Source organism: Actinia tenebrosa, unplaced genomic scaffold, assembly GCF_029948245.1.
Source record: "Actinia tenebrosa isolate PJP-AT-01 unplaced genomic scaffold, QUT_ActTen_1.0 PGA_scaffold12__29_contigs__length_12842862, whole genome shotgun sequence".
NCBI classification, from domain to species: domain Eukaryota; kingdom Metazoa; phylum Cnidaria; class Anthozoa; order Actiniaria; family Actiniidae; genus Actinia; species Actinia tenebrosa.
The window spans coordinates 10119891-10145481 of NW_028292572.1; the positions used below are offsets into that span (position 1 = coordinate 10119891).

Here is a 25591-nt window from a genome sequence, read left to right on the forward strand (position 1 = left end):
TGTCTTGTCTGAGTCTGTTTTGCCACAACTGATTTAGTTATAGGGAAAAATCAATTGAAATCAAATTTGAATATCACAAATAATGTTTTCAAAAGGTGTTAAATACATAATCGAACCTCGAACTTTTTACCCACAAAAATACCCCCCCCCCCCCCCCCCCCCCCCACTAGATTAATGCCATTTATTATCAACCGCACTTGTAACGCAATCAAAACCAATAAAAGCGCGCCATCTTCATCCATAACTAGAACGAATTTAACTTTTATCTTAAAACCGACATATTTTGGTTTCAGTCGTACAGTAAAGGCCTGTGTAAACGGTACGATTTCCGCCTACAGCTATCGTAGTGCAGTTTTCGTATGACTCAGTGAAAAGCTCAGTGCCGTAAGCGTGAGGTGCCGTGACCGTGATGCTTTCTAGAATTTTAATTGGCTGATTTTTTTCACGCGCAATGTGATTGGTCTGACATTGCCGTGACCTTGGCGTCACCGTGTCCGCGCCGTGTTTATGCCGTGTTCCGGGTATTTGATTGTATGGAGAATGGAGAGTAAAAGTTAGTGCTAGATTGGAATTTTACACGTTTTCCCGTGTGCTTTTTTCGCCTTTTGTTTCAAACTAAACATGCGCATAATTTAGACTAAGTTAAGTTCACTCAAGCTTAGTTAGTAAATTTTCAGTTCAACGTCGACCGTCTTCAGTTACACATCGTTTTGTAAGTATTTTTTCCTATTTCTTTTGCTTTCCGTTTGCTTCAATCGTTTTCTGCCTTACCGTTAAATTGTAATCTGTCCTTTATTAGGAACTCTCTCTATCTAACGCAATCAAATAAACGAAAGAAGAGTAAGAGGAGTGTTTTTTTTTTACCGCTAAACCGCACCAATAGTAAATTCTCGTGCAATGTGTTTGGTCTGGCGTATCCCTTGCCGTGTCATGACCGTGTTCGTGCTGTGAATTTTTCACAGTCATACGAAAACTGCACTATACAACACACTCGCGCCACCCTACAACTCGAGTCGTAGCGTGTAAATCAAGCCTACAACTCGCCTACGACAGACGCGAGCGTGTTGTATACAATAGTTGTAGGCGAAAATCGTACCGTCTAAACCGGCCTTAAGGCTTCATTTAACTTTGTCGAGAATCCTCAACTGCGCATGCGCATGAGGTTTGTTCTGATTGGCTCATGCAGTAGCGCACAACCAATACATAGTGCAGACGTCATTCCACTCAACATCGTTGACTTATATAACTGATTGTCCAATTCTCGAAGTCTACATTCTGCTAATACAATATTATAATCCGAAAATAACAAGGCAGTTCTGCCTCAAGCTAACAATATACTCAGTTGTATATTCTAGATATGGCTTTATCTCCAATTCTTCCATTACTTGTTGTATTGTTTGGTGTTGTTAGATGTGCAGTATACGACGATGTAGCCACAGTAACCAAAGCCCGTTGTTATGCTAACTGTATAACTCAGGTAAGAGATTTCTGCTATTTCACCTAATGAAAATGATTTCAAAAAGGGGACCGCAAGATTTCGAATGCTCGTGAATTCTAAATGATATTTTTAAGCGAATTGAGGCTTTTCGAGCGCATTCGTTCATTAGAACTGTAATTATTTATCAATATTTTTTGTAGAAGTTGTTTTTGTTCAGTTTTCTATTTCGACGCCATAGTAATCAAAAACTCATACAAATTAGCACTATCGAATAGTCCGAAGACAAATACCTTATAAGTTTTCATACCTATCCTAGTAATAGTAATCTAGAGAAATTTTCCTGTAATATCTTTGTTGATAAGTTAAAGTTGATTTCAACTTACTAATTTTAATTTTAAATTTAAAACAATAAAATATTATTGTAAACCATTTAAATGTCAATTCCTGCTCAAAGATTATCTCATTATCGTCAATAATTTTTAATTATTATTATCATTTATTATTATTATTTTCTCAGAGTTTGTTACATTTAGAACATTAAATCTATCGTTTTGGGTTTCTGATTTAACATCTTCAACAGCAGTCATTTTATTGATTTATGGCAATTAGATATAATCAATATTTCTATGAACGTCTAAATAACCTTGTTTTTCAAATTTTTCGATCAATTTAAAATGATATTCTGTTTACGACCTTAGTCACATTTTTGCTCAATAATAATCTTAATAATCTTTCGTGTTCTTTTCGTCTCAGTTTACTTTACTTTGGAATTCACTACCACTACACATTAGAAATTCTACTAATCTCTCCAATTTCAAATCTGAACTGAAAACCTAGTCGTTCAATTTAGCTTTTAATTCGTAGTGGGTATTTTTATACATGCTTGTGATTATTCTTCCTACCAACCATTAGAACAGACCTGAATAAGCGCTCAACCAAATGCACTATTATTATTATTATTAATGTATTAATTTATAAATAATGAAATAACTTTATTTACTAATATATATCAAATCCTATTCTTCGTAATAATAATGTCAGTAACCAGATCTATAATTTAGAATAATATTTATTATTATTATCATTATTACTATTATTATTATTATTATTATTATCATATTACCATCATCATTATTATTATTACTTTTTTTACCTTTTTTGTATACGTTGAGTGTTGATTTATATTCCCTTTTTTATCTTCTTTTCTCGTCAAAACCACTTCTCATTATTAGAATATGTTCAAATAAATTTGAATACATAAAGCTTTCGTCAAATATTGTTTTTTAATAAAGAAAGAACACAAAACCAAAGAAAACGAAAATGAATTTAATGTGGCTAAAAAAATAGCACCAAAACGTAATGCAATCGCAAATTGTATTGATCCCGTTTGACCAATGCCGGAATGACTAGTAACAGATCTATAGGTTAGTAGGTTGTATACTGTTTAGAAGAAAGTCTCTTGAGGATTTTGAGAACCTAGGAAAAAATCTAACACTCTTTGTCTTGATCTGATCCTTCCTTTCTTCCATCCCATCATCTATCTCATCCCATCATCAATTCCTTCCGTGATTTGGCGTAGAAAAATATAATAAATATTAACCAAAAAAATAAAAATTAAACCTGTACATGTCATTATTTATTTGGTTAACAATTCACAAATGACATTATATCTACGTTATTCTAATTGTACACGCAAATATCTACATTAAAATAATAATATTATAATAAATTTCTCGTATCCTAAGCACGACATGGTTGACATTGGTATTTGGATGTCATGACCGTTTGTTTGACTAGTGAAATTAAGCTAGTGTAATTATATTGCGGCTAAGAGGCTAATAACTGAAAATGACTGACGGGTTTGTTCAGAACAGTTTATCCACAATAGATTACTTCCCGCGTCGTTATGACGTGTGCAATGATATTTCTATAAATTTCGATTTTTTTGAGTCCACTGAGGGATTGGAACATGCAACAGAAAGAACTTTGTTCCATGCTAAGCATAAATCTATTTATTGTGGTTAGGCTTGACTATTGAATGCTAGTCCTCGTCTTATCTTTTCAACTTTTTCCTTGCTCTCCTTTTCCCCTTCCTTCCTTCCTTCCTTCCTTCCTTCCTTCCTTTAACATTTCAGTCATATACCTTACATTTCCAAAAAAAGGTTGTCGGAGCTATCCAAAGCTTAGTTAAGGAATATATATGCGATAAGCTATCGGAGATAGTAGGTCATTCCAAGATCTAAGAATAGCTGGAATGACTTGTATTTTCTTATCTTTATTCTCATCAAGAAACACAGAGGATAGTGTTGAGGTATCTAGTGTTGTTTGTGGTCGACGAAACCGTGTTTAATTGTGTGCCCATATTTTTTCTGTCTTGGAAAGACCTATATATCGCCTACCGTTTTGTCCCGACCATCTTTTCAAAATAGTTGTACAAACTTGATATTTTTTCAACACCAGTCATAACAGCAATCTCTCGTACCCGGCCAGAGCCTGCGTTTCTTTCTTCGCCGCAGGCCAGAAAAAACGCAGGCTCTGGATACCAGATTGCCATAACAGCATTAACAAAGCGCACTCGCATTAGTACACACATCCCTGGTCATCTTGCTGACGTCATCACATTGCATAAATATCTTCACACAGGTATCCAAGTACGCTGAACCTGATCCTGGTTGTCTTGGAAACGCCTGCAAACAGGTAAGAGTCCATGTTCCAGTGGGCCATTTCTATGTTAGCTCATAGACACCCTCTCTGAACATGTCCTTTTTTTCTGCAGTGCCTGTTACCGTGTGATAGAAAGTGGACAAATATTGAAGATTGCAAAGAAACTTGCGTAAGTACATTGGACATGTGGCAGTATGGGTATGTCACGTGGGCGTTGATGTAATAACCAGGTCCCTTAATGATAGGAGCCTGGGCACGACCTGGCACCCATGATACAAGAAACTACTACATTTCTAAAAGAGACCGCTGCAAGTATTTTATTGTTCCCGATGACCATTATAGGCAATAGAATGAGTAACTTCACACATTATTCTTTTGCAGGAAATATCAAAAATTTGTCGGAGGAGTTGTGAATTTCTTGGATACTTGAAAGGTTTGCCAAATATTTTGGATGGAGATCTCACTCTCACCAAGCATCCAGGCGTCCCCATGGCAACGGAAAAAACTGTCCAGAATCTGACGTTGTCATGGACACCTGCCACGAGTTATGTGGGAAGTGTTGTTTATCTGTTGAAGAAAATGTTTCAAGGGGATTTCAGCGATTTAAATCTTAAGGATTTAAAAGATGTAAGTTTTGTATTATTAGAGAGTTTTAGATTTACGTTCACCTCAAACGTGAAACGTCAGTTGATCAGTGAAAAATTCTATTAAATTACTGAAAAAGAGTCGCAAAAAAACAAATTGTTGAGAACAAAAAAACAATTGTTACGTTGTGGTGAGAAAGTTTGCAATAACTGAAATAAAATACAGGAATACGATGAATACGTAGCCACTTTTTCCAATTCTCCATTCATTGTACAAGTTTCACGAGGACACGAAGGAGATCCTAACATATTTTATGTATTCTTTTCTCTATTCGTCGATCAGGTTGTTTTCACACAGCCAAGAGCAGTGTTAGACGTAACAGATGTGTGTCGATATGCCCCGCGATATAGATGGAAATTTGACGGAGTCCAATTCAAATTCCAAGTCATAGCACTCACTGAATACAGTAAACTCATCGGTAGCGCCAAGTCCAATAGCATAGGTAAATATCACAGTAAGCCCGCACTTTTCAATACGAGCAAGGAACTGCATATTTCTTTCTGTCAAAATAAACCCCTTCACAGGAATGAGCGCATTGAATCAGCAAATTGGAGAATAATTTAAAACTAATTTCTAATAGGAACAGAAACGATGCATTGGTCTTGTTTTTAGAGCCTGTAGTTTTGCTGCTCAGCAGCAGGGTCACGCATGCGCTGAGTCGGTGCAAGAGTGTTAACCAATCAGATTGTCAATCTTGTTTTTGTTATAATCGTTAATATTTTTCTTTTACCGGATCAGAAATGACCAGACCTGAGCCGGTCTCAGCCGTTGGGACACCAAGTTTTACTTATGATGCGGATGCTTTTGGAGATAAATTGAAGATGACTACCACAGTAATTCCCTTGCAAGGTAATATTATAGTGGCACCTGGCTGATTATTCAAATTGGCATTATTCTGACTATCAAATAGTATTGAATTATGATAATACTTGTGTTTATATTCAGTTTAAAAAACATTTTTATAGAGAAACAAAAATCAATGACAAGAGTACAATTTAGAATAAAATTCAACGTCTTTTGACGTTAAAATACATGAAGGAAATGGGATGTGAAATGGGATGTGAAATGAAACAAATGGAAGAAGTACTTTCCATTGCTTTCAGCAATGTTTTGTCAAACACCCAGTATATTAAATGTGGAGTCCCTCACTGCTCTATTATTGGCCCACTCCTTTCTCTAATACATATTAATTTGCCTCATCATCATTAAAATACTTTGTGTTTCACATTCATTTTTATTGGTTTTTTTTTTCTTTTTTTTGTTTTTTTTGTTTTTGTTTTTGTTTTTGTTTTTTTGATTGAACATTTTGCTATTCCCAACCGTAACAGCTCAAGTCCACCTTATTTCTCAATACGCTGTTGATTGGTCGATGGCTTTTTGTTCGAAAGAGCCTTTCGTAGTGCCAAGATCATCTACTTCTGAAAAGGTAAGCCTGAAGGAGGGAAATTCCCTCATGCCCATTCATCAATGTGCTATTTTATTGCTGGTTTTCATAGCCGACATCTTGGATGTACTTAGCAAGAAATTTGTCATAAATCTCTTTCGTTATATTAACCAACATGGCCGCCATTTCTTTTGTTATATCCATCAACATGGCTGCCATCTCTTTTGTTATATCGACCAACATGGTCGTCATCTTTTTTTTATTTTATTCACTTGAAATTTAACACACAAGAATTGTCCCTGCATGAAATCTATGATTCTGGACCTTTATCTGATCAAAGTCTTTCTTACAGGCTAACACAACTATTTCAGTTCAACTTTATGAAAAACTCAAGGCATGTAATCACACCCTAAAGGTAAATAAAGACAATGTGGCATTCATACCTCGCCATGAAATAATAACACATGCAAAAGATAGCCTCAAGTTTCATTTATTACTATTCCACGATAAAAACATTCATTCTATGCTAGTACATGTTGTCAATAAATCTACCTCAAAATCCCGCACACGCACTTTTCCTTGATGTTGTCTCGCTGACGTTGTTGTAGGTGTATTCATTAAACCAGTGTATACCCAGCAAACCAAAAATCTTAACCTACAAATATAAAGGTACCAGTACACGTCTACGGTTATAGACTTATTTACCTTGGGCGTAATGTTTTTCCCATTACAAACCACATGTCATTTCCTTGAGTAGCATTTGATTTGTTTGACGGTTGCGCATGAGAAGACACATGAATATGGATGGCTACAACTCAAACAAAGAATCTTATACACAAAAGTTGACACGTGGTATGAAATTGGGAAAAATTAGGTCCAAGATAAATAATCTATTGCCCTACAAAGTTGTTGCTTCTTATTTGTTGGATTTAAAATTAATATCGAAAAAAGGAAAGGGGTTACTTTATCATCTTTCATTCTTACAGGATGCCGTTTTGTCAGTAATTTCAAAAGATCCCTCTGCTATTCATGTAAGTACTAAGAAAACAGTAGATGTTGCAGTAGATGTTGACTAGAGCAGATGTCGTATGACTGTGAAAGATTATAGACCACGTGCCATTTCCCTACAGACCACGTGCCATTTTCCCTACAGAACACGTGCCATTTTCCCTACAGACCACGTGCCATTTCCCCTACAGACCACGTGCTATTTTCCTTACATACCACATGCTGTTTTCCCTACAGACCACGTGTCATTCCCTAGAGTGTTATTTCTCGTTTGACGATTGCGAAGACACATGAATATGAATATAACTCAAATAATGAATCTCATTCTCAAGAAAATGACACGTGGTCTAAAATGGGAAAACATTGCACCACAATGAATAAGATCTTTTTTCTTTACTGTAAACGTACTTTGTGTTTTCTACTCGTTATAAAAAGTCGTATTAGTGAGTATAAAAACATGTGAACATACATAGTCTCCTGAGGCCCACTTCACCAGGGACGGTAGAGATAGGAGTGGAGCAGAGTTAAGGGCTCTTATAGATATGGGGGATAAAACAATAGGTTCCAATTCTCAGGAGACTGGAATTCGCTTGTTTTGTCTCGCAGATCGAGTTGCTTTGACGTCACATGCAAGGGGTCTATTCGGTAAAGATCACTTCGTCGCTAAGAAGTATCTTAGTAGCTACAGACGTCCTAAGTCTTCCACTCCCCTCCCCCTAGTGTGCATCACCTAACGTACCTACTAATAAAGAGTTAAACAATTCATCTCTTACAGTCGACCCACCACCGACTCCTGATAGTGCCAGACAAGTCGTTAGTCTAGCCTATTCACCATTCACCTACTCAAACGACTTCCGGTTTAGCACTAAGGTCACGTGGTCTCCTCCTACCTTCTCGTTTGGCAAGGTCGAGAGATATATCTTTGCCTATGGTGACGTCAATAAAAAGTTTATGGGAATCATTTGGATTGCTAAGAGGGGATCTACGGTAAGGGCTATGCACTAAGCATGTGTATGACGACGCCCAAGAGGGCCAGCGGGGGGAGGGGTAGTGGCTGAAGAGATGGAAAACGGTGCAGCCTTTTTCTCATTTATTCTTATTCTTATTCCTGAAGTCCTTTATTGGGAGCCAAGACGAGTGATTACAAGGAAAATGGGTGGGTTGATCATTGTTTGAGTGTTGTTTTTTTTTTCTTTTTTAATTTAGAAGAATACATTTTTGAAAGCAACAAATCTAGAGCCAAACATAACGGTTCGGTTCGAGGTAAGTTAACTGACATTAATATAAACCGATATTTGGATAGATTAAAGATCTATCAGAACGAACAGTGACGATAATAAGGTAGAGCAGCAGAGTGTACGGCTGGGCAAAACAGGCGTGGGTAAAGCAGGGTCTAAGAGGAGAAGGCAGGGCCGGACATTTCAGGACATGGCAGAATAGGCTAAAATTTGTGATGCATGAGTCAGTAGAGCTGTTCCTTAAAGTCGTACTACGCATAGTTTACATCTATTTGTTCGTAGATCAGGCCTAGATTCCCTAATGCTGAAGGAGTTGTCCGAGAAATCATTTTCCAAACACCAGGTTTGTACGCAGATCAATATTTGTAATATAGTTATTTTAATCTCACCCCCCAGGTTTGCTTTAGGCACCAAAATTTAATTTACTCATTCCTTTGGATTTGCTCGGAAAATGGTACATTCCCCCCTATAACTGAGACGTCGCTACGCGCCTGCGCAGCAGTTTATCTCAAGGGATTTAAAGACCCTGAGTGTTAGTCTGGCTGGGGTGGGTGAGCCCTTGAATGCACGAACACTCGGAGTAGAACAATAGATCACCTGGAACAACTAATCGTGTCAGCGGTAACATACGGCAAGCTATTCACGCATGCGCTATAGATACCAAAACGCTATGTCGTGTTCGCTGATTCACGTGACTGATTCATGTTGATTGGCTGTTTGACTCTATAGGGATATTGGAAGATAAAATCAAAGTTCAAAATCTAAAAGCAGACCAAGTTTCATTCTCCGATACCAGTTTGTTCTCCTTTCGAGTCCACTGGGAAAAGCCTGTGTCTCACAGCCAACTAGATGGATATCAAATAGACTTCATCAAGGGCAGCAATGCACAAAAGACTGTTAAAACGGTAAGGTGTGCATAGTTACCTGAGAACAAACGACTGCACAAAATGACGTCATGCTTATAGAAACCAAGTACTGATTGGCAGAAAGAAACCAACATCCATGATCAAAAGTACTAGGTTTATAACCATACAGCCATAACCATATACCCATAACCATACACCCATAGCCATACACCCATAACCATACACCCATAACCATACAGCCATAACCATATACCCATAACCATACACCCATAGCCATACACCCATAACCATACACCCATAACCATACACCCATAACCATACACCCATAACCATACACCCATAACCATACACCCATAACCATACACCCATAACCATACACCCATAACCATACACGCATAACCATACACCCATTACCATACACGCATAACCATACACCCATTACCATACACGCATAACCATACACCCGGCCATTACCATACACGCATAACCATATACCCATAACCATACACCCATAACCATACACCCATAACCATACACCCATTACCATACACCCATTACCATACACCCATTACCATACACCCATTACCATACACCCATTACCATACACCCATTACCATACACCCATTACCATACACCCATTACCATACACCCATTACCATACACCCATTACCATACACCCATTACCATACACCCATTACCATACACCTATTACCATACACCCATTACCATACACCCATTACCATACACCCATTACCATACACCCATTACCATACACCCATTACCATACACCCATTACCATACACCCATTACCATATAACCATAACCATACACCCATTTTTGATGGATTTTTGTCTTGTAGAGTGATAGATTTTATGTGTTTCGAGGTTTGCTTCATAACGAGCCACTGGTTATCGAGGTAATGTAATAACAATACCAATGTTATCCGATCTGATTCAGTTTAATTCTACCGATTTCTTATTAATCACTTTGTAATTGTACTTTGTTTAAAGGTGAAACCTTTGTATAAAGTAAAATGGATTAAACCAAAATACGTCGTTCTTCGACTCAAAGCTCCTGGTAAGATCATCATCACCAGTATTTTCATCGCGTTTCCATTTTTTTCATCCCCAGTGACCTAAATCCTATTTTCCAAGGGCAAATTAAGTAATTTCCAGTTCCCATTTTCCCCTTCAGGACCCCTCACTACTATACCGCTACGCCGCCCCTGATTACAATTACTGTTAATGTTTTCAGCACCTTCTAATAAGGACATCGCCGTCAAACGCCTCAGCAACTTCAATTTCACCTTCGATCCACAAACCACAACATTCACTAGTTATTTTGAATGGAACCCTCCGAGCTACAGCTACAAAACAGTCGACTATTACGAAGTGGGGTACAGTATAATAGACGCACATGGGAAACTGATTATCACTTGTCCAACGAGTTACGCAAATAAAGCCAAACTTTGTATGCCGGCTACTACGGTAAGCAAAACATCTAAAACAGGTAAAACTTTGCTTAAGACTTGTTCTTCAAAAACCTGTAATTTTTCTTAAACTTTGTCCCTCCGGCAGCTGGATCAGATGTAAAAGTTTCAAGTAAAAGTGTTTGTGTTATTATTTTTCAGAAAGAGAATCGTTATTCCATCCCAAGAGTACATCCTCACATGCATATCGTTATAACGGTAAGTGACTATTAGCAGGGCTGTAGACACCTCTTGCCGGCAAAGCGGTTCAGTCGGGAAGCCTCTGATCAAAACCAAATACAAACCTTACAAAAGTCGATGTCTTTAACAAACAAAGCATACCGGTTGAAATCGAACCACCCCGAGTGGTGACTAGAGCTAGTTTACTAATGTATGGTGTTTATTAAGGTCAAGCCAGTCTTCCAACACTCTCCTTTCTTGGAAGGAATCAAAGTGACATACACGGTTGATGTCCCGTATGGACCAGGTAATGACGTCATGTCGGGTTGCGCATGCGTGCGTGTGACCTTAAATCGCGTTGCGATTGGTTCGAAAGCGATTGTCATTACCGTAACTTTGCAGCCTGTTGGTATTTTTATTTCTAAATATCATATGCTCTAAAATTAGCGCAAGGAAAACAACCATTTTAACATTAGAGCACAATTTCTCAAGATCAATTAATAAGAATAATTTGATGTCTTTTCCAGTGTCGTTTTGTGATGGTAAACCCGAGGGATACCACGCAGATGTAGAAGACTGCACAGGTTTCTATAAATGCGATGCTAATGGAGAAACGTTCCGCATGTTTTGTCCAGAGGGTCTTTACTGGGACAACGACACTCAGACATGTGACTTGCGTAGTAGTGTCAACTGCCAGAAAAACAACCGTAAGTCACTGAAGGCTTAGAGCGATGTATTCATAAGAGCTGGGAAACGATACTCTACTGTACCAAGGCTGTTGTAACTGTAATAACGCGTTATTGTTGGATGAGTTACTAGCAACCGTGTGCTTGCTGTAAGGCAGTACTGTATGTTTCCCACTCATACGATAACCATTCTTATGAAAAGCCATTTCAATGTTACACCATGTCATACAGCGTGTACGTGCTGTAAGTCAGTACTGTGTTTTCCACTCATACGATAACCATTCTTATGGAAAGCCATTTCAATGTTACGACATTTCATACCGTGTGCGTACTCTAAGTCAGTACCGTATGTTTCCCACTCATACGATAACCATTCTTATGGAAAGCCATTTCAATGTTACAACATTTCATACCGTGTGCGTACTGTAAGTCTATGTACTTATTGACTGAGTGGGAGGGCCGTACGGGAAAATATTTGGCTCGAGGTCATGTCGTACGGACCGAGCGCAGCGAGGTCCGTACAAATGACCGAGAGTCAAATATTTTCCCGTACGGCCCGACCTAACTCAGTCAATAAGCATTTTATCATATGAGCCTCACGGAAATAAAAATAATTAAGAAAAAGAAAGCGCGCGGATTCGAGCAGGGCCGGACGGGTTTTTCCGGCCCGCTTACGTCAACCCGTCCGGCCCCCATCACGTGACTTTTTCCAATGGTTTTATTAGAGCGCGCGAGCAGGGCCGTACGGGTCATATGATAAAGTACCGTATGTTTCCCACTCATACGATAAACATTCTTATGGGAAGCCATTTCAATGTTACGGCATGTAGTACTGGGGGAGGGGAGGGTAAGGAGAAGCAGCCCAATGCCTTCTTCAATAGATTCGTATTTATTTACCATATTACTGAATACTGTATCTTCTCAGTGTCTTGTTGCCAAGGAAGGCCAGCAGGATACTACAGCATTCGACATAACTCTGCTTCTTACTGTGTTTGTGATGGACAAGGACGAGGCTTTCTGCGCATGTGCACAAGTGGTCTGCACTGGAATGAGCAAAGGCGAGCATGTGATTTCCCAAGTAAGCCTTATAGTACTAGACCTAACTAACTATATGAATAGATATGAACAGATATGAATCTCGAACAGAGTGATCTTACTTGGCCCAAGTCTCATAATAGTGACTAAAAGTCAAAGTAAAACAAAAGATTACAATGGAATTAGTGAATGGATTATGCTAGTTTTATTCTCATGGGCCAAAGTAAAATCGCTCTAGTCTAATGGACCCCTTGCATGCGACGTCAAAGGAGCTCAATTTGGAAGACAAAACAAAAGACGTGCTGCACGGCCGGTCTATAGACTAGATAAATTCCATTGTTTTTGATTTCATTTTTTAGTTATTGACTTTAAGGTTTTTATCTTTGGGGTAAAATTGACCTGTCTATCACAACCATGTAAAATAAATGAGAGATGAGGCGGTAAGCCGTGTGGGATGGGCTCGTAAATCATATAAGAACATGCGTAATAGGTAAATTACGAGCCTTGTATGAAACGACTGAAGAAGAAGCCAATGGGCCTTTCACAACTTCAAGTCGCGAAAAAAATGAGCTTGCAGCTCAACTCAAGTAAAATAAAAGATATTATTGAAGCATTTGAGTTATTTTTCTATCGTCTGTTTTATTTTCTTCTAGAATTCCGCGGTCATCGCCACTATCAAGATATAAACCACTATTAAGACAGTGATATGATATATACCAATACGCTGCTTAGCATTAAACGTACTAAATCTGTATCAAACATTATAAAAGGTTGTTTTAATCTTCGCGTAAAAATGTAGATAAAACATACGATAAAATAGTAGTAAATTTACGAAGACGTCAATAAAGTAACAGTTGGTTCAGTTCTTTAGTATTCACACACCAACGAGGTGATGCCTCAGTCAGACTCTTTAATCACTAATATCAGTTGTTTCCTATGACAATCTAGTTACGAGGTGCATTGCCAAGTCCATGTATCGTGTACTTCGAACCAAATGTATACTTGGAACAAACTAAAAGAAAAGAGGGGAAAATTAGTGAAGAACTCTGTCATGATGAAAGGCTACAGTCGTAACATGAAACTGTAGTATTTATATTCTGGTTTTTTTTTTTTTGTTATTTTTTTTTTTTGTTTTTTTGTTTTTTTAATTTTTGTTTTAATTTTTGTTTTGTTTTGTTTTTGTTTTGTTTTGTTTTGTTTTGCTGTGAATGGCGGGCAAAATTGTTTTTTGGGGGGAGGGCTTGGGATAGGAGATTCTGTCTCGTAAAACAGATAACAAGACGGTTATGACATAAAAGGGGCCATATTGAATATGATCATTCAATCCGTTAACATCCCACGTGTTTATGGTTGCACTCTACGAATACTCACAAGATATCTTGTTAACATTAGGGTCTCCTTCCATCCAGAATTTAAAGCCATTCTTAGCGTGTTGGTTATATATAGATGGCTGTCTTCGTGCAGTTTTATTCCTGTTGCCAGTAAAATGGACGTCTGGTAAGCTGTACATGGTTCTACCCTCTGGCGTGGAAATGAAATCTTAAAATTGGTACTGACCAATAACAATATTTACATCGGTTCATGTATATTGGTCAAAATGAAGCAGATACTCAATCAAGGCTAGTAGGGTTAAATGTTATATATTTTTTAAAATCTTCTTCTAGAGTTGTATGCATGGAATATTGAATGTATTGGTAGTGTGTGTAAGTACAAGTGGACCAAATTGAACATTACCTTGAAGTAAGTGTTCTCTATTCCTGCTCTGGTCATAATAGTGTTGCTGTATTCCACCGTGTGGTTTGGGAAGATCGTTGACTGATGTCTGGTTGAGTTTTGAGCGAGGATCCATGGAAGTATAGAACGTCTGATGCTGTATGTAGAAAACAATTAGCATCAGATGGTTGGTAAGTTAATAGTAGATAGGGACCTTTATCATGTGTTGATTAGTTGGTGGGCTGGTGGGTTGGTGGGCTGGTGGGTTGGTGGGCTGGTGGGTGGGTGGGCTGGTGGGTGGGTGGGTTGGTGGGCTGGTGGGTTGGTGGGCTGGTGGGTTGGTGGGTTGGTGGGTTGGTTAGTGGGTGGGCTGGTGGGTTGGCGGTCGTACTCATAGCGATCTGGTCGGTATACTTAAGTGACATTTTTCATAGCACGTGTTTAATGTATTTGCATTATATAAAAGGGATGTCAACTTGGATGAAGTAGACAATAATAGGCCTTTTGCAGCTAGAGATCACGTGCTTGGATACCGCATAGCAACGCCATACTGGAGAGCAAGCTCTCCAGTACTGACAACAGAGATCTAAAGGTCATACAAGCGTGCTTTCAAACGAAGAATTATAGTTAATACAAGCCCAAGAGCATTCCGTTTCTAGATATTCAGTTAATACAACTCGAACTTGTCTGTAAAGTGAGGGTTCTAAGTGGAATTCGTCGCGGTTTGGAGTGGAGTTCGTCGCTTTTGCGGCCGGCTTCGGCGTCGGAGTAGAAACAAAATGGCTGCTAAGGAAGGTATGTCTGAAAAAAACTATCTTTTAAACAAACTAATCGGCGGCTTTTTATGATAAAAAACGAAGAAGTTAACTTCATACTAAAGAGGGTTTAAATGGAAAGAGAAATTCGAGTCCATACCACTGCTATGATTGATATTTTTACTTAAACTTTTGGGTCTTTTTTGTTTGTTTACACCAGCCGAAAACTCTTCACAAGATATAAGTTCCCTGCCTGAGTTAACCTTTGCGTTCGTGGAAAATTACGCAAAAGGCAAGTCTGGTTGTAAGAGTACTTCTAAAGCTTACAAGTTTTTTGCCGAGCCTGGATATTTACATGATATTAAAGGTAAATTACCCATTGGTTGTTTGAATTATTGTATACCTCTGATATGGCTTCTTGAGTTCACTCTCTTATTGTATTCGCTTTGTTCTTTTGTTAATAGTTGCCTATGATTTGGATTCTGCGGTAATAAATGCCCGATGCTACCGCTCAATGAAAAAAAGCGAGCCTCCACATATACTCCAAGCTAAAATCAAGTTGACTGACTGCTCAGCTTCTGGGAGATGCTCATGTGTAGCTGGCATAGGTGGATACTGCCATCATGTAGTTGGTCTTCTTTACTACATTGCCCACTGCAAACAGCTTGGTCTCCGCTCTGTCCCTGACTCCTTAACATGTACTAGCATGCCCCAAAGATGGAGTATTCCAAGAGGTAAAAAGATTGAGCAGAAAGAAATCCAAGACATCTTGGTCAAAAAACCAAAAATAGGTGCAAATTATAGCAAATTCATAAAGAGCACTCTTTACTCTCCATCAGAGGTTTACAGAACAATGACAAAAGAAGACTTTGATAACTTCGAAACTAAACCACTGATAGCTAGTATACTCCCAAGTGCAGAGAACCTTGCAAGCATTTCATTTGTGCAATGTAAATTTGGTAAAGTTCCCAAAGGCTCAATTATTTCCTATCAACAAAAACTGTCCCAGGACTATGTTATAAATGATTTTAGCTGCACTAACTTTCCAAAGCTACCTTTGGATTCTGCTGAAAGCAGATTTGAGAACACTTTCTCAAGTTGCCTGACTCAACAGCAGCAAGCTTCCTTGGATGCACTGAGGGTAAGCACAGAGGCATCACTTGACATCCAGGAGAAAACAATGACTCAAAGTGCAAACAATCTGTGGCACGTGTTGAGAAGCAAACGCATTACCGCCAGTAAGTTTGGAATTGTTGCAAAAAGAGTAAGAGATTTTGAAAACTTGGTAAAGCAGCTCAATCCATCTCGCCATGTTGTAACTGCACCTATGAGAAGGGGAATTGAAATGGAACCAACAGCTGCAATGACCTATGCTAACAACTTGAAGGGTGGATCAGTTAATTTATTTCCATCCGGTCTAATCATCCATCCTAAATGTCCATGGCTGGGTTGCAGCCCCGACCGTAAGGTGTATGACCTAGAGGCAGTTCAGAATGGCTCCAATCCTTTTGGGCTGTTGGAAATCAAGGTTGTAAAGGAGGGGGAGACTGACTTTGGCAATGTCAGATACCTTACCAATGATCCTATCACCAATGAATACTCTTTAAAGAAAACTGATATCTACTATTATCAAGTACAGTGCCAGCTAGCCCTGACTGGCCTTGAATGGTGTGATTTTTTTAGTTACATAAGTGACAATCTTTTTGTTTGCAAGAGAATTCTTTTTGACAAAGATTTTTTTCAAGAAGCAAAAGACAAGGTTGATAGTTTTTATTTTTAACACTTTTTAAAATAATATCATTTCTTTGAACACTGAAAACCAATGTTTAAAATAATATCCTAAAAAGATTATAAATACTGGAAAGGATTTCCACATTGCATTTGAAAGTGACTAATAAGTTGACTTATTATAGTTACCACAGTAAACCCATAAAAAATGGTATTTTACTATACAACTATTGCAGAAAATATGAAAAAATAACTGCAATAGAAAATAAAAAATTCTAAATAAATTCCAAATAGCTATTACCAGTTACTGTTGATTCCCATTATTGCCATTAGCTATTAAGGGGCCTTGGAAATTTGTTAGAAGACATGCCACTGTGTACAGTTGGTTGATTGATCCTAATGCATTAAGTGGAACATCAGAATCAAAAAAATGATATTCCTTTATTCTCCTGATGGCCCTTTCAACATGAATTCGAACACTAGCTATTGCTTTGGTTTTTTGTACATCCTTTGTTGAAAACTGAGCTTGACTCTCTAAGAAAGGAGGAATATTGAGCTCTACTCCCTTTTCAATTAAAAGGTCCTCTACATCAAAACCTTTGTCTGCCATAACTGAATCTCCCATTTCTAGCAAATCCAAAATACCACAACACCTAGTGATTTCCTTATCAGATATTGCTCCAGTATATAACCCAGAAACAAAGGAAACTGCCCCATAAGGAGTTATCCCAACCAAACCTTTCAGGGTGGTATTGGTCTTATAGGAAGAATATAACTGAGATTGCAGAAGTAATGAACTAGGGGTCTGAACAAAAATCTCAGTACAGTCTATGATTACTCTAGTCGTTGGATATAGTCTGGTAAAACATTCAGGCATGTACTGATCGACCGCCTCCCTTGAAGGCCACAATGGTTGGCTCCCCAACATAAAATATAAATAATTACACCATGAAGTTATTTTCCTACTGACAGAAGAAACATGGATTTGGAATCTGTGAGCAAGGTCTTGCGCAAATAAACCTAGTCTAAGTCTTACTAAAAACATAAACAGTTCATCTATGACTAGCATATTTCGTGCCCCTGGGCGGCTCTCCCTCTCACCTGTAGCATAGCAATAAATCATTCTCTCTGCAGTTGGTTTAACAAAATCAAAAAAAAATTTTATGTGCTCATAGGATGGAAAACCTGTATAAAACCTTATTGCATCATTATCTGTAGAAAACCTTTCTACTCCAAACTTGTATGTAGCAAGCTGCTTAGCAGCAACTAGCTTAGCATTCTGAATTTCTACTTCAGCTTGTGCCTTCACTGCCTTGACTTGTTCCAATGCAGCAGCTATTTCTTGTCTACTGTTTTCCAGTTCTCTTGTTTTCTGTAAAAGCTCTAGTCTGAGTGCTTCTAATTCTTCCTGCACCGTTGGTCTTTGGGGTTCACTAGCCTCAGAAATTTCATTGTTGTCATCAATGTCACTCTCGTCAGTTTGTGTTTCTCTAAGAATAAAAGAGTCATTCTTTACTTATAGGCAAGCACATAAGTACACTTATGAATGAAAATATTGGCCTTACCTGCTGACATTACGAATGATCTTCCTTCTCTTAACAGGTTTTGCTGCCCAGTCAAACTGAGAGGGAATAGATCCTCTTTTAAGCAATCGTCTCCCAGCATTGTCAGGGGGAAGGTAATCTTCCTTTTCAAAATGCCTCGAACAAACCCTCGTACTGCTTGTTATCTAGATAAAACAAAGAAAAGGTAACTATAAATGCAGCCTGAACGATCAAATGAGGCAGTAAAAACCAATGAATAATGACAGTTAAATTTTTATTTCAAAATCTTACCTTGAAATAAGGTCCTTCGTCTCTTCGAATCTTAACACTGTTTGCGAAGTTCTTGGCTTTCTTTTCCACCCGGAATGCGATGAAACAGCAGCTCTTTGTGATATATTGAATCACCATTACACTGAGGGACACAGCAGTGGTAGCAAGATTTCTTTTTAGGCTTCGAAGTGGAAGAAAACTGTATCTCATCGTGAGACTGAGTTTGTTCATTCGTTGAATCACCTAGCCGTAGAAAAGACCCAAAAGTTTAAGTAAAAATATCAATCATAGCAGTGGTATGGACTCGAATTTCTCTTTCCATTTAAACCCTCTTTAGTATGAAGTTAACTTCTTCGTTTTTTATCATAAAAAGCCGCCGATTAGTTTGTTTAAAAGATAGTTTTTTTCAGACATACCTTCGTTAGCAGCCATTTTGTTTCTACTCCGACGCCGAAGCCGGCCGCAAAAGCGACGAACTCCACTCCAAACCGCGACGAATTCCACTTAGAACCCTCACTTTACAGACAAGTTCGAGTTGTATTAACTGAATATCTAGAAACGGAATGCTCTTGGGCTTGTATTAACTATAATTCTTCGTTTGAAAGCACGCTTGTATGACCTTTAGATCTCTGTTGTCAGTACTGGAGAGCTTGCTCTCCAGTATGGCGTTGCTATGCGGTATCCAAGCACGTGATCTCTAGCTGCAAAAGGCCTATTCTGTAGCAATAAGCCTTTTCATGGTTTAAGAATCGATTCCACTGCGCATGCGATTTTATCCCGAATTTCTCACCTTCTTTTGTCTAAACCTTCTTTTGTTCTTAATAAACAAAAGAAGATGAGAAATTCGGGATAAAATCGCATGCGCAGTGGAATCGATTCTTAAACTATGAAAAGGCTTATTGGTCCGATATGACGCCATCTTAAAGACTCATCAAAGGCAGCTAGTAAGTTTACTAGTTTTTCTGTAACTTCTTTAAGGGTCGTAGTTTTCTATGATGAATCACAGGTTTTTGTTTTGAAATGATTTCCGGCCTAGATTCCCAACTACCCCTGTGGGTGATAAATGTTGATTCGGAAATCGTAAAAGTTTTCGTTCGTTTGACAACGTTTTGACAACGTTGGTTGGTCGATAATTCCAGCATAATCAGGTATACACATCACGTTTATTTACCCTTCGCTTTAGTTTTGTCCAGTGATCTGTGTCCAGTTTGCCGATCAGTTGAATTAATGGTAGTTCATGTTTCGACCAATGCGACAGCTCTTTGCGGTCGCCATACCTGTCAATCATAATAACCGATAATTATTATAAGATTAATATACCGTCATAAATAGAAATGTCCGAGTTTTTTCTCTATTTTGTCAAATGAATACTTAACGATGAAGTCTTGCATCATCTGGTTATATGCGGCTTAGTTATTGCGCATTACTAAATTTAAGCAAAAGTAAAAAAAGTCTTCTGTATTTCTACACAAACAAATGACTGACCACGATATAGGTGAAGTATGTTGGTTTAGCTTGATTTTGGCTTCTCAAAGACTCTCGTTATAATTTACCGCGATAAGGCGTCCTGCAGTCCACTATGCAGTCAGGATTCAGTAATCACACACCTCACAACCTTTTTCAATAATGATGCAATTACGTTATTCTAAGATACCATTAGCTAAATTAATGATTATATTAGTTTTCCGGCCTTAATTTTTGAACTAGTTTGTATATCGTAAGTAAACAGAGTCAAGGGTAGACTAATCCCTTGCTCATACATAAAGCACACTTCGAAATGGCTTGGTAAACAACCTACAATAGACCAGCAGGTCGTTTGTCAAACAAAGTCCCACAGAACCCGCACACAAACCAAAACTATGAATTTCATGGTTTCATTTTTGGTTTGAAGGAGGATAGAGGTCGTTAGCTTTAAAACTGAATCGGTTGGCTGTAAAGATTCTTAGTGGAGATGATGTCTGGTATAAATAACCCACAACCAAACATATGTTGTAAGCGGAACATTCGCAAAAACAAGTTTTTACATTAATTTTGTAAATCTGCTTTTTCGTACCTGTATTCCCAAATTTTAGGAAACTCTCGCTTGAATCTTTCATCTGCTGGAGCAAGTTTTACCGTCTTTACAGCCATGTTCTCGAGAAGAATTAACCGAGCTCCAGACGTAGTTCTCTGACAGATTCTACTCTAAACAGAGTAATGATGAAAAGGTAAATTATACACCGTGAAAAGATGAAAAAACTTACTGACGTTTCGGACGCTAGTCCTTCGTCGGAGTAAAAGAGGCTCTTTTACTCCGACGAAGGACTAGCGTCCGAAACGTCAGTAAGTTTTTTCATCTTTTCACGGTGTATAATTTACCTTTTCATCATTACTGTTTCATTAGAAACACCGACGCAGCTCACACTAGTTTTTAGCTAGTTATATCTAAACAGAGTAGCTAAGGAACAACAATTGTGTATTCATAACCAATTATCGCTTTCTCTGTTGGACAAAGCTCCCTTGGGAGATGCTTTTGTTCCTTAAGTGAAAGGCTTAAGCCATAAGATAATTATCTATTTACATGTAAATATTGATATACATATGCTAACCTATCGTCTAAAATCCTACATTATGGACAAGATTGTCTTAACGGAGATATTAAGTTAGTTTATATTGTTTTCTAAGTAAATTTTTCATCGTTAACTTTGCCACGAATTCTTCCTGGAAACAGAAGTGAAAGAGACGAGAAACATGATAACGCCTGCTAGAGAGCGTTGAACTTTTTTTAAACGTTTGTCGCAAATGGAAAAGAAAATATAAGATGTGATGTTAAGGTTCTGCATTAAAAATGATTTCACATGTTTCGTAATTATCAAAAATTTAGACAGTAACCACGTGACTTCTATGACCAATAACCTGCTAGCTTTTTATAAGTCATTGGTCTAGTTGGCTAAAAGGCCGACTAAAAGCTATTTCAGAGAATCTGCTCGTTCACTTCAAGACGAAAAACAAGACTTTATACTCTCACATCTTTATGATAATTGATAAATTTTGGTAATAATCCAAAGACAAAGAAATACTTTATGCTTGACTGGTACTCCAAAGCTTCTTATTTTTCTCTTTGTCGGCCCGGTAGCAAGCAAAGAAATTATGAAGTTTTAAGAACTCCTTTTCATGTCTATGTTAGGATATCCATACCTACAGAACCTCAGTCCGTCATGTGCTCACTTTCACAAACTGCTTAGTAACTATAAACCTAACTATAAATATTTTTTGGTCATTTTTTCTTTTTAACAGTGTTTAATGCTCATGTCACTGTTGTCAAATGTCGAACTTCACATGAGCCGAACCTAACTGAAACAATAAAACAAGGCGGTCTTCTTTGATGTCATTAGGTTCGACTCATGTGAAGTTCGACGTTTGATATGAGTCTTACAGAAATGTCGTAGTTCCAATTCAAGAGTCGGTTTCCATAGCCCATTTTACCATGGCGGCCATCTTGAATTCTCTTGGGCAACAATTGAAAATGTATAGACTATAAATCTATCAGGGAGTATTTTGATATAACTTTACGCTTTTCATTGAGAAGCACATCTAAAAAAAAGCAATTGACTTTGCTGATAGTTGGAACAATATGCGAAACACCAAGACTTCAAATTATTTTCTTCTTGGGTCCTCTTGAGTTTACGATTCCATGGGTTGCCATAACGAAATGCGATCAATTTTTTTTACAGTGAAAACCGTTTGCCAGTTAAAACTTCGAATCAGCACTGACTGACACTGCCTAGTATAGGATCACAATGAAGAAAATAATTTCCTGGGCCAGGATTCTTAGAGAATAGGAAATGAATTGGACATATCTAGTATCAATTAAGTCATTCTTATCGTAAGATATAACGATAAGAATCAAAAAAGAGAAAAGAGCAGAAGCACATTCACCCCCCCCCCCCCCACGGGGGAATATTACAGAATGAAACAGAAGTATCGTAGTCCATGCTAATAGTGATCAGTATATTATGTAGTCGGTTCTCTATTATAAAACGGCTTCCAAAAACGTAACAGCGTAGCTAGAGCAGACAACGAAAACAGTGAGTAGAATAGAAACGAGACTAAGGAAAAAAATTGCCGAGTCGGTTGAAAATAGAAAATATTTGGGGCACAATTTCTCGGGAGGCAAACGTCATGAATACTAATGTACTTCTTATGGTATCTTAGCGTGACATCCTCATCTTGTAGCCACTATATGTCTGTTGTATTTATCATTGCTAAAACAAGAATTTTCTTTTATTTAACCCTTGAACCAAAGCTGCAAGATATTCTCTCGGGACATGACCTTTTTTTACTTGGTTTGGGTCTGATGATACTGTTTTTTGGTATGCGAAAAAAGAAATGTTTTGACATAACGCTTAAGTTCAACTTGAAGAGTCAATAACAAGATGTAAATTAAGTTTCATCATTGTATCATCGTTGTATCATTTAGAAATAAAGAGAAGCGTAACCAGAAAAAAATACTCTATACTCTGTATGATTTGACGTGTTATAAACATACTTTTTATATAAATACAAATGACAAATTTATAGGTTTTTGAATAGAATCTTTTTCTTTTGTGATTTAAGTTCAGTCTGTTGCTACCAAAAAAGGCAAACGAAATTGAAAAACAAGGTTTTGTCGCTGCTGTTTTTCCAAGTTTCAAAATTTCATTTCGCTACGAAAAGGAAACAATTATTTCTAAAAAAATTTAAGATTTTTTTGAAGGTTTTTGAAGAAAAGGTCATTAATAATTTAGTTTTTTCCTCTTATGACGCACTCAAAACAACCCGTTGTCTCTGTGTCAACACTATGGCGTCACGTCACTTTTAGCTGTGTTTGTACCTGCTTTGAAAATCTTCGTATTCTGACAGAATTTTGAATTCTATTCAAAATTAACCACCATGAAAGGTGAATGGAATAACCATTTTCCTAATAGTACCCTGCAAAGCTATTGGCATCGTCATCAGTTGCAAAAATTCTCAATTTTTGTACATTTCCCTTTTTTTGTAGCATAGTCTCGAAGTAAATTACCCGTAAATACTCACACATCAGAAAATTCCCCCAAATAACTAAACAATATTCTAAAAACTCTTTATTCAAAATTCCTAAATTCAGCTTTTCAGGAAATTCTATTTGCGCCAACTGTATTTAAAACGTCTGCAAAATTTTGCAACAAGCACAAAGTTTTGACATCAGGCATCTTTATGAGGAAATATTGACTGCTCCCTTTGTGGTCCGCATCGTGGATATATGTAAATGCTTCCCAGTTGATACTAGTGTTTACAAATGAGGCACCGACGCTGACAAACTGTATTTTTTTAAATCTAAGTAACAGAAAGAAGATTTGAAAATTTTTCCTTCACTTTACACAGAAGGGATTCAATCGCAATGTCTCAGCACCCGAAGTACGCAGATATGGTCCTTGCAGCCGTAAAGGCTCTTGGCGGGAAAGGCGCCTCAAGACAAGCCATAAACAAGTATGTTGTCAAGGAATTCAATCTAACTGAAAACAAACATCATCATGCGATGTTAAACCAAGCTTTGAAAAGATGTTCTGCACCGAAGGGAACCCTCGTCCACAGTAAAGGCAAAGGGGCTGCTGGTTCATTCAAGGTAAGGGCTGCAGTACCTGAATCGAAAACGAAGAAGGCGGCCGCCAAACCAAAGCAGGACAAGAAAACGAAAACCGAACCTGCTAAGAAATTACCCAAGAAAGCGCCCAAGAAAGCAACCCCAGAAAAGCCGAAAGAGACCAAACCAGAAACCAAGCCAGAACCAGCTAGAAGTGCTCCTCCAAAACCTAAATCCCCCAAGGTAAAAAGAAGCAAGAAATCCAAAGCAGCATCACCAAAGAAACCCAAGGTGGTGAAAACAAAGAAAACACCCAAAAAAGCAACCACAAAAAAAGTCGTTTCAAAGAAGTAAAAACAAGAGTACCAGAATATTGCATGTTCATTGTGTTCATATAGTTAAGCAGCTTGATTTTATAACATTTACTATAGCACCTTTGCCTTCCAATACAGCCATTATCAAGAACACCATCTTGGTTTTAAAAATTTTATATTCAGTTTAAACTCCTATTTTATAATTTGCGCATGTATCCGAATTCTTAGTAGTCTAGTAAATATACATGTATTTATATGATGCAAACATCTTATGACAAACACTTTTGTAAGTCAACATGTGAGAAAAGGTTATTTTTGGGCATTTTCGGAAAAAGAATGGACTATAGCCCATGGTTTTGCCCGATTTTGGCCCATTTTCACACCTTTTCAAAAGATATGCATTATTTATAGGAAAAAGTAATGATGTCATTTTTGGACATTTTCGGGCAAAAAGCATGGACTATAGCCCATGGTTTTGATGGATTTTGGAAAAATTTTCACACCTTTTCAAAAAATATGCATTATTTATGAAGGATGCAAAATAGGTCATTTTTGGGCATTTTTGGGCAAAAAGCATAGACTATAGCCCATGGTTTTGATGGATTTTGGACCATTTTCACTCCTTTTCAAAAGATATGCATTTTTTATGAAGGATACGAAATAGGTCATTTTTGGCCATTTTCGGACAAAAAGCATGGACTATAGCCCATGGTTTTGCCCGATTTTGGCCCATTTTCACACCTTTTCAAAAGATATGCATTATTTATACGAAAAAGAAAAGAGGTCATTTTTGGACATTTTCGGGCAAGAAGCATGGACTATAGCCTATGGTTTTGATGGATTTTGGACCATTTTCACACCTTTTCAAAAAATATTCATTATTTATGAAGAATGCAAAATAGGTCATTTTTGGGCATTTTCGGGCAAAAAGCATAGACTATAGCCTATGGTTTTGATGGAATTTGGACCATTTTCACACCTTTTCAAAAAATATGCATTTTTTATGAAGGATGCTAAATAGGTCATTTTTGGCCATTTTCGGGCAAAAAGCATGGACTATAGCCCATGGTTTTG

The 25591-nt window shown here is 37.7% G+C and overlaps 5 protein-coding genes across 7 annotated transcripts; 3 read left to right on the plus strand and 2 right to left on the minus strand.

Moving 5' to 3' along the window:
• The first annotated feature begins 1243 nt into the window (after positions 1-1243).
• Positions 1244-13474, plus strand: LOC116297048 (uncharacterized). Its single transcript, XM_031705185.2, has 22 exons — positions 1244-1477; positions 4082-4135; positions 4215-4271; positions 4484-4729; positions 5030-5189; positions 5486-5596; positions 6076-6173; positions 6484-6546; positions 6740-6800; positions 7118-7162; positions 7915-8126; positions 8346-8402; positions 8660-8720; positions 9107-9282; positions 10103-10159; positions 10254-10320; positions 10498-10730; positions 10874-10930; positions 11120-11198; positions 11419-11598; positions 12503-12655; positions 13266-13474. The coding sequence occupies exons 1-22, from the start codon at positions 1358-1360 to the stop codon at positions 13307-13309; spliced, it is 2391 nt and encodes a 796-aa protein (XP_031561045.2). The 5' UTR covers positions 1244-1357; the 3' UTR covers positions 13310-13474.
• LOC116297049 (uncharacterized) lies at positions 13232-20829 on the minus strand. Of its 2 annotated transcripts, none has more exons than XM_031705187.2 (5): positions 20676-20829; positions 19794-19899; positions 14347-14482; positions 13984-14084; positions 13232-13624 (listed from the first exon to the last, which is right to left on the minus strand). In XM_031705187.2, exons 1-5 carry the CDS (start codon positions 20750-20752, stop codon positions 13547-13549), a joined length of 498 nt encoding a protein of 165 aa, XP_031561047.2. In that variant the 5' UTR covers positions 20753-20829; the 3' UTR covers positions 13232-13546. The 2 variants fall into 2 exon arrangements, with proteins under 2 accessions (XP_031561047.2, XP_031561046.2); XM_031705186.2 differs by having other exon boundaries at positions 13984-14133.
• LOC148912234 (uncharacterized) lies at positions 15105-16860 on the plus strand. The gene is made up of 3 exons (XM_089028328.1): positions 15105-15120; positions 15301-15447; positions 15545-16860. Exons 1-3 carry the CDS (start codon positions 15105-15107, stop codon positions 16858-16860), a joined length of 1479 nt encoding a protein of 492 aa, XP_088884454.1.
• LOC116290598 (uncharacterized) lies at positions 16836-19318 on the minus strand. Its single transcript, XM_089028120.1, has 3 exons — positions 18644-19318; positions 18374-18537; positions 16836-18298 (listed from the first exon to the last, which is right to left on the minus strand). Exons 1-3 carry the CDS (start codon positions 18851-18853, stop codon positions 17113-17115), a joined length of 1560 nt encoding a protein of 519 aa, XP_088884246.1. The 5' UTR covers positions 18854-19318; the 3' UTR covers positions 16836-17112.
• On the plus strand, positions 19655-24574 carry LOC116297050 (histone H1.0). Of its 2 annotated transcripts, none has more exons than XM_031705188.2 (2): positions 19655-19770; positions 24005-24574. In XM_031705188.2, exon 2 carries the CDS (start codon positions 24021-24023, stop codon positions 24555-24557), a length of 537 nt encoding a protein of 178 aa, XP_031561048.1. In that variant the 5' UTR covers positions 19655-19770; positions 24005-24020; the 3' UTR covers positions 24558-24574. The 2 variants fall into 2 exon arrangements, with proteins under 2 accessions (XP_031561048.1, XP_031561049.1); XM_031705189.2 differs by lacking the exon at positions 19655-19770 and adding an exon at positions 22612-22689.
• Positions 24575-25591: the final 1017 nt, after the last annotated feature.

Excerpts from the sequence above, each read along its gene's own strand:
- LOC116297048 (XM_031705185.2), top strand. The coding sequence starts at position 1,358 with ATGGCTTTATCTCCAATTCTTCCATTACTTGTTGTATTGTTTGGTGTT. Across the intron at positions 4,730-5,029 it reads ATCTTAAGGATTTAAAAGAT|GTTGTTTTCACACAGCCAAG; the intron begins GTAAGTTTTGTA and ends TTCGTCGATCAG. Across the intron at positions 5,597-6,075 it reads CACAGTAATTCCCTTGCAAG|CTCAAGTCCACCTTATTTCT; the intron begins GTAATATTATAG and ends CAACCGTAACAG.
- LOC116290598 (XM_089028120.1), bottom strand. The coding sequence starts at position 18,853 with ATGAACAAACTCAGTCTCACGATGAGATACAGTTTTCTTCCACTTCGA. Across the intron at positions 18,538-18,643 it reads ACGAAGGACCTTATTTCAAG|ATAACAAGCAGTACGAGGGT; the intron begins GTAAGATTTTGA and ends TGTTTTATCTAG. Across the intron at positions 18,299-18,373 it reads ATCATTCGTAATGTCAGCAG|AGAAACACAAACTGACGAGA; the intron begins GTAAGGCCAATA and ends TTTTATTCTTAG.
- LOC116297049 (XM_031705186.2), bottom strand. The coding sequence starts at position 20,752 with ATGGCTGTAAAGACGGTAAAACTTGCTCCAGCAGATGAAAGATTCAAG. Across the intron at positions 19,900-20,675 it reads CCTAAAATTTGGGAATACAG|GTATGGCGACCGCAAAGAGC; the intron begins GTACGAAAAAGC and ends TATGATTGACAG. Across the intron at positions 14,134-14,346 it reads TAGAGAACACTTACTTCAAG|AGGGTAGAACCATGTACAGC; the intron begins GTAATGTTCAAT and ends TTTCCACGCCAG.
- LOC148912234 (XM_089028328.1), top strand. Across the intron at positions 15,448-15,544 it reads ATATTTACATGATATTAAAG|TTGCCTATGATTTGGATTCT; the intron begins GTAAATTACCCA and ends TTTTGTTAATAG.
- LOC116297050 (XM_031705188.2), top strand. The coding sequence starts at position 24,021 with ATGTCTCAGCACCCGAAGTACGCAGATATGGTCCTTGCAGCCGTAAAG.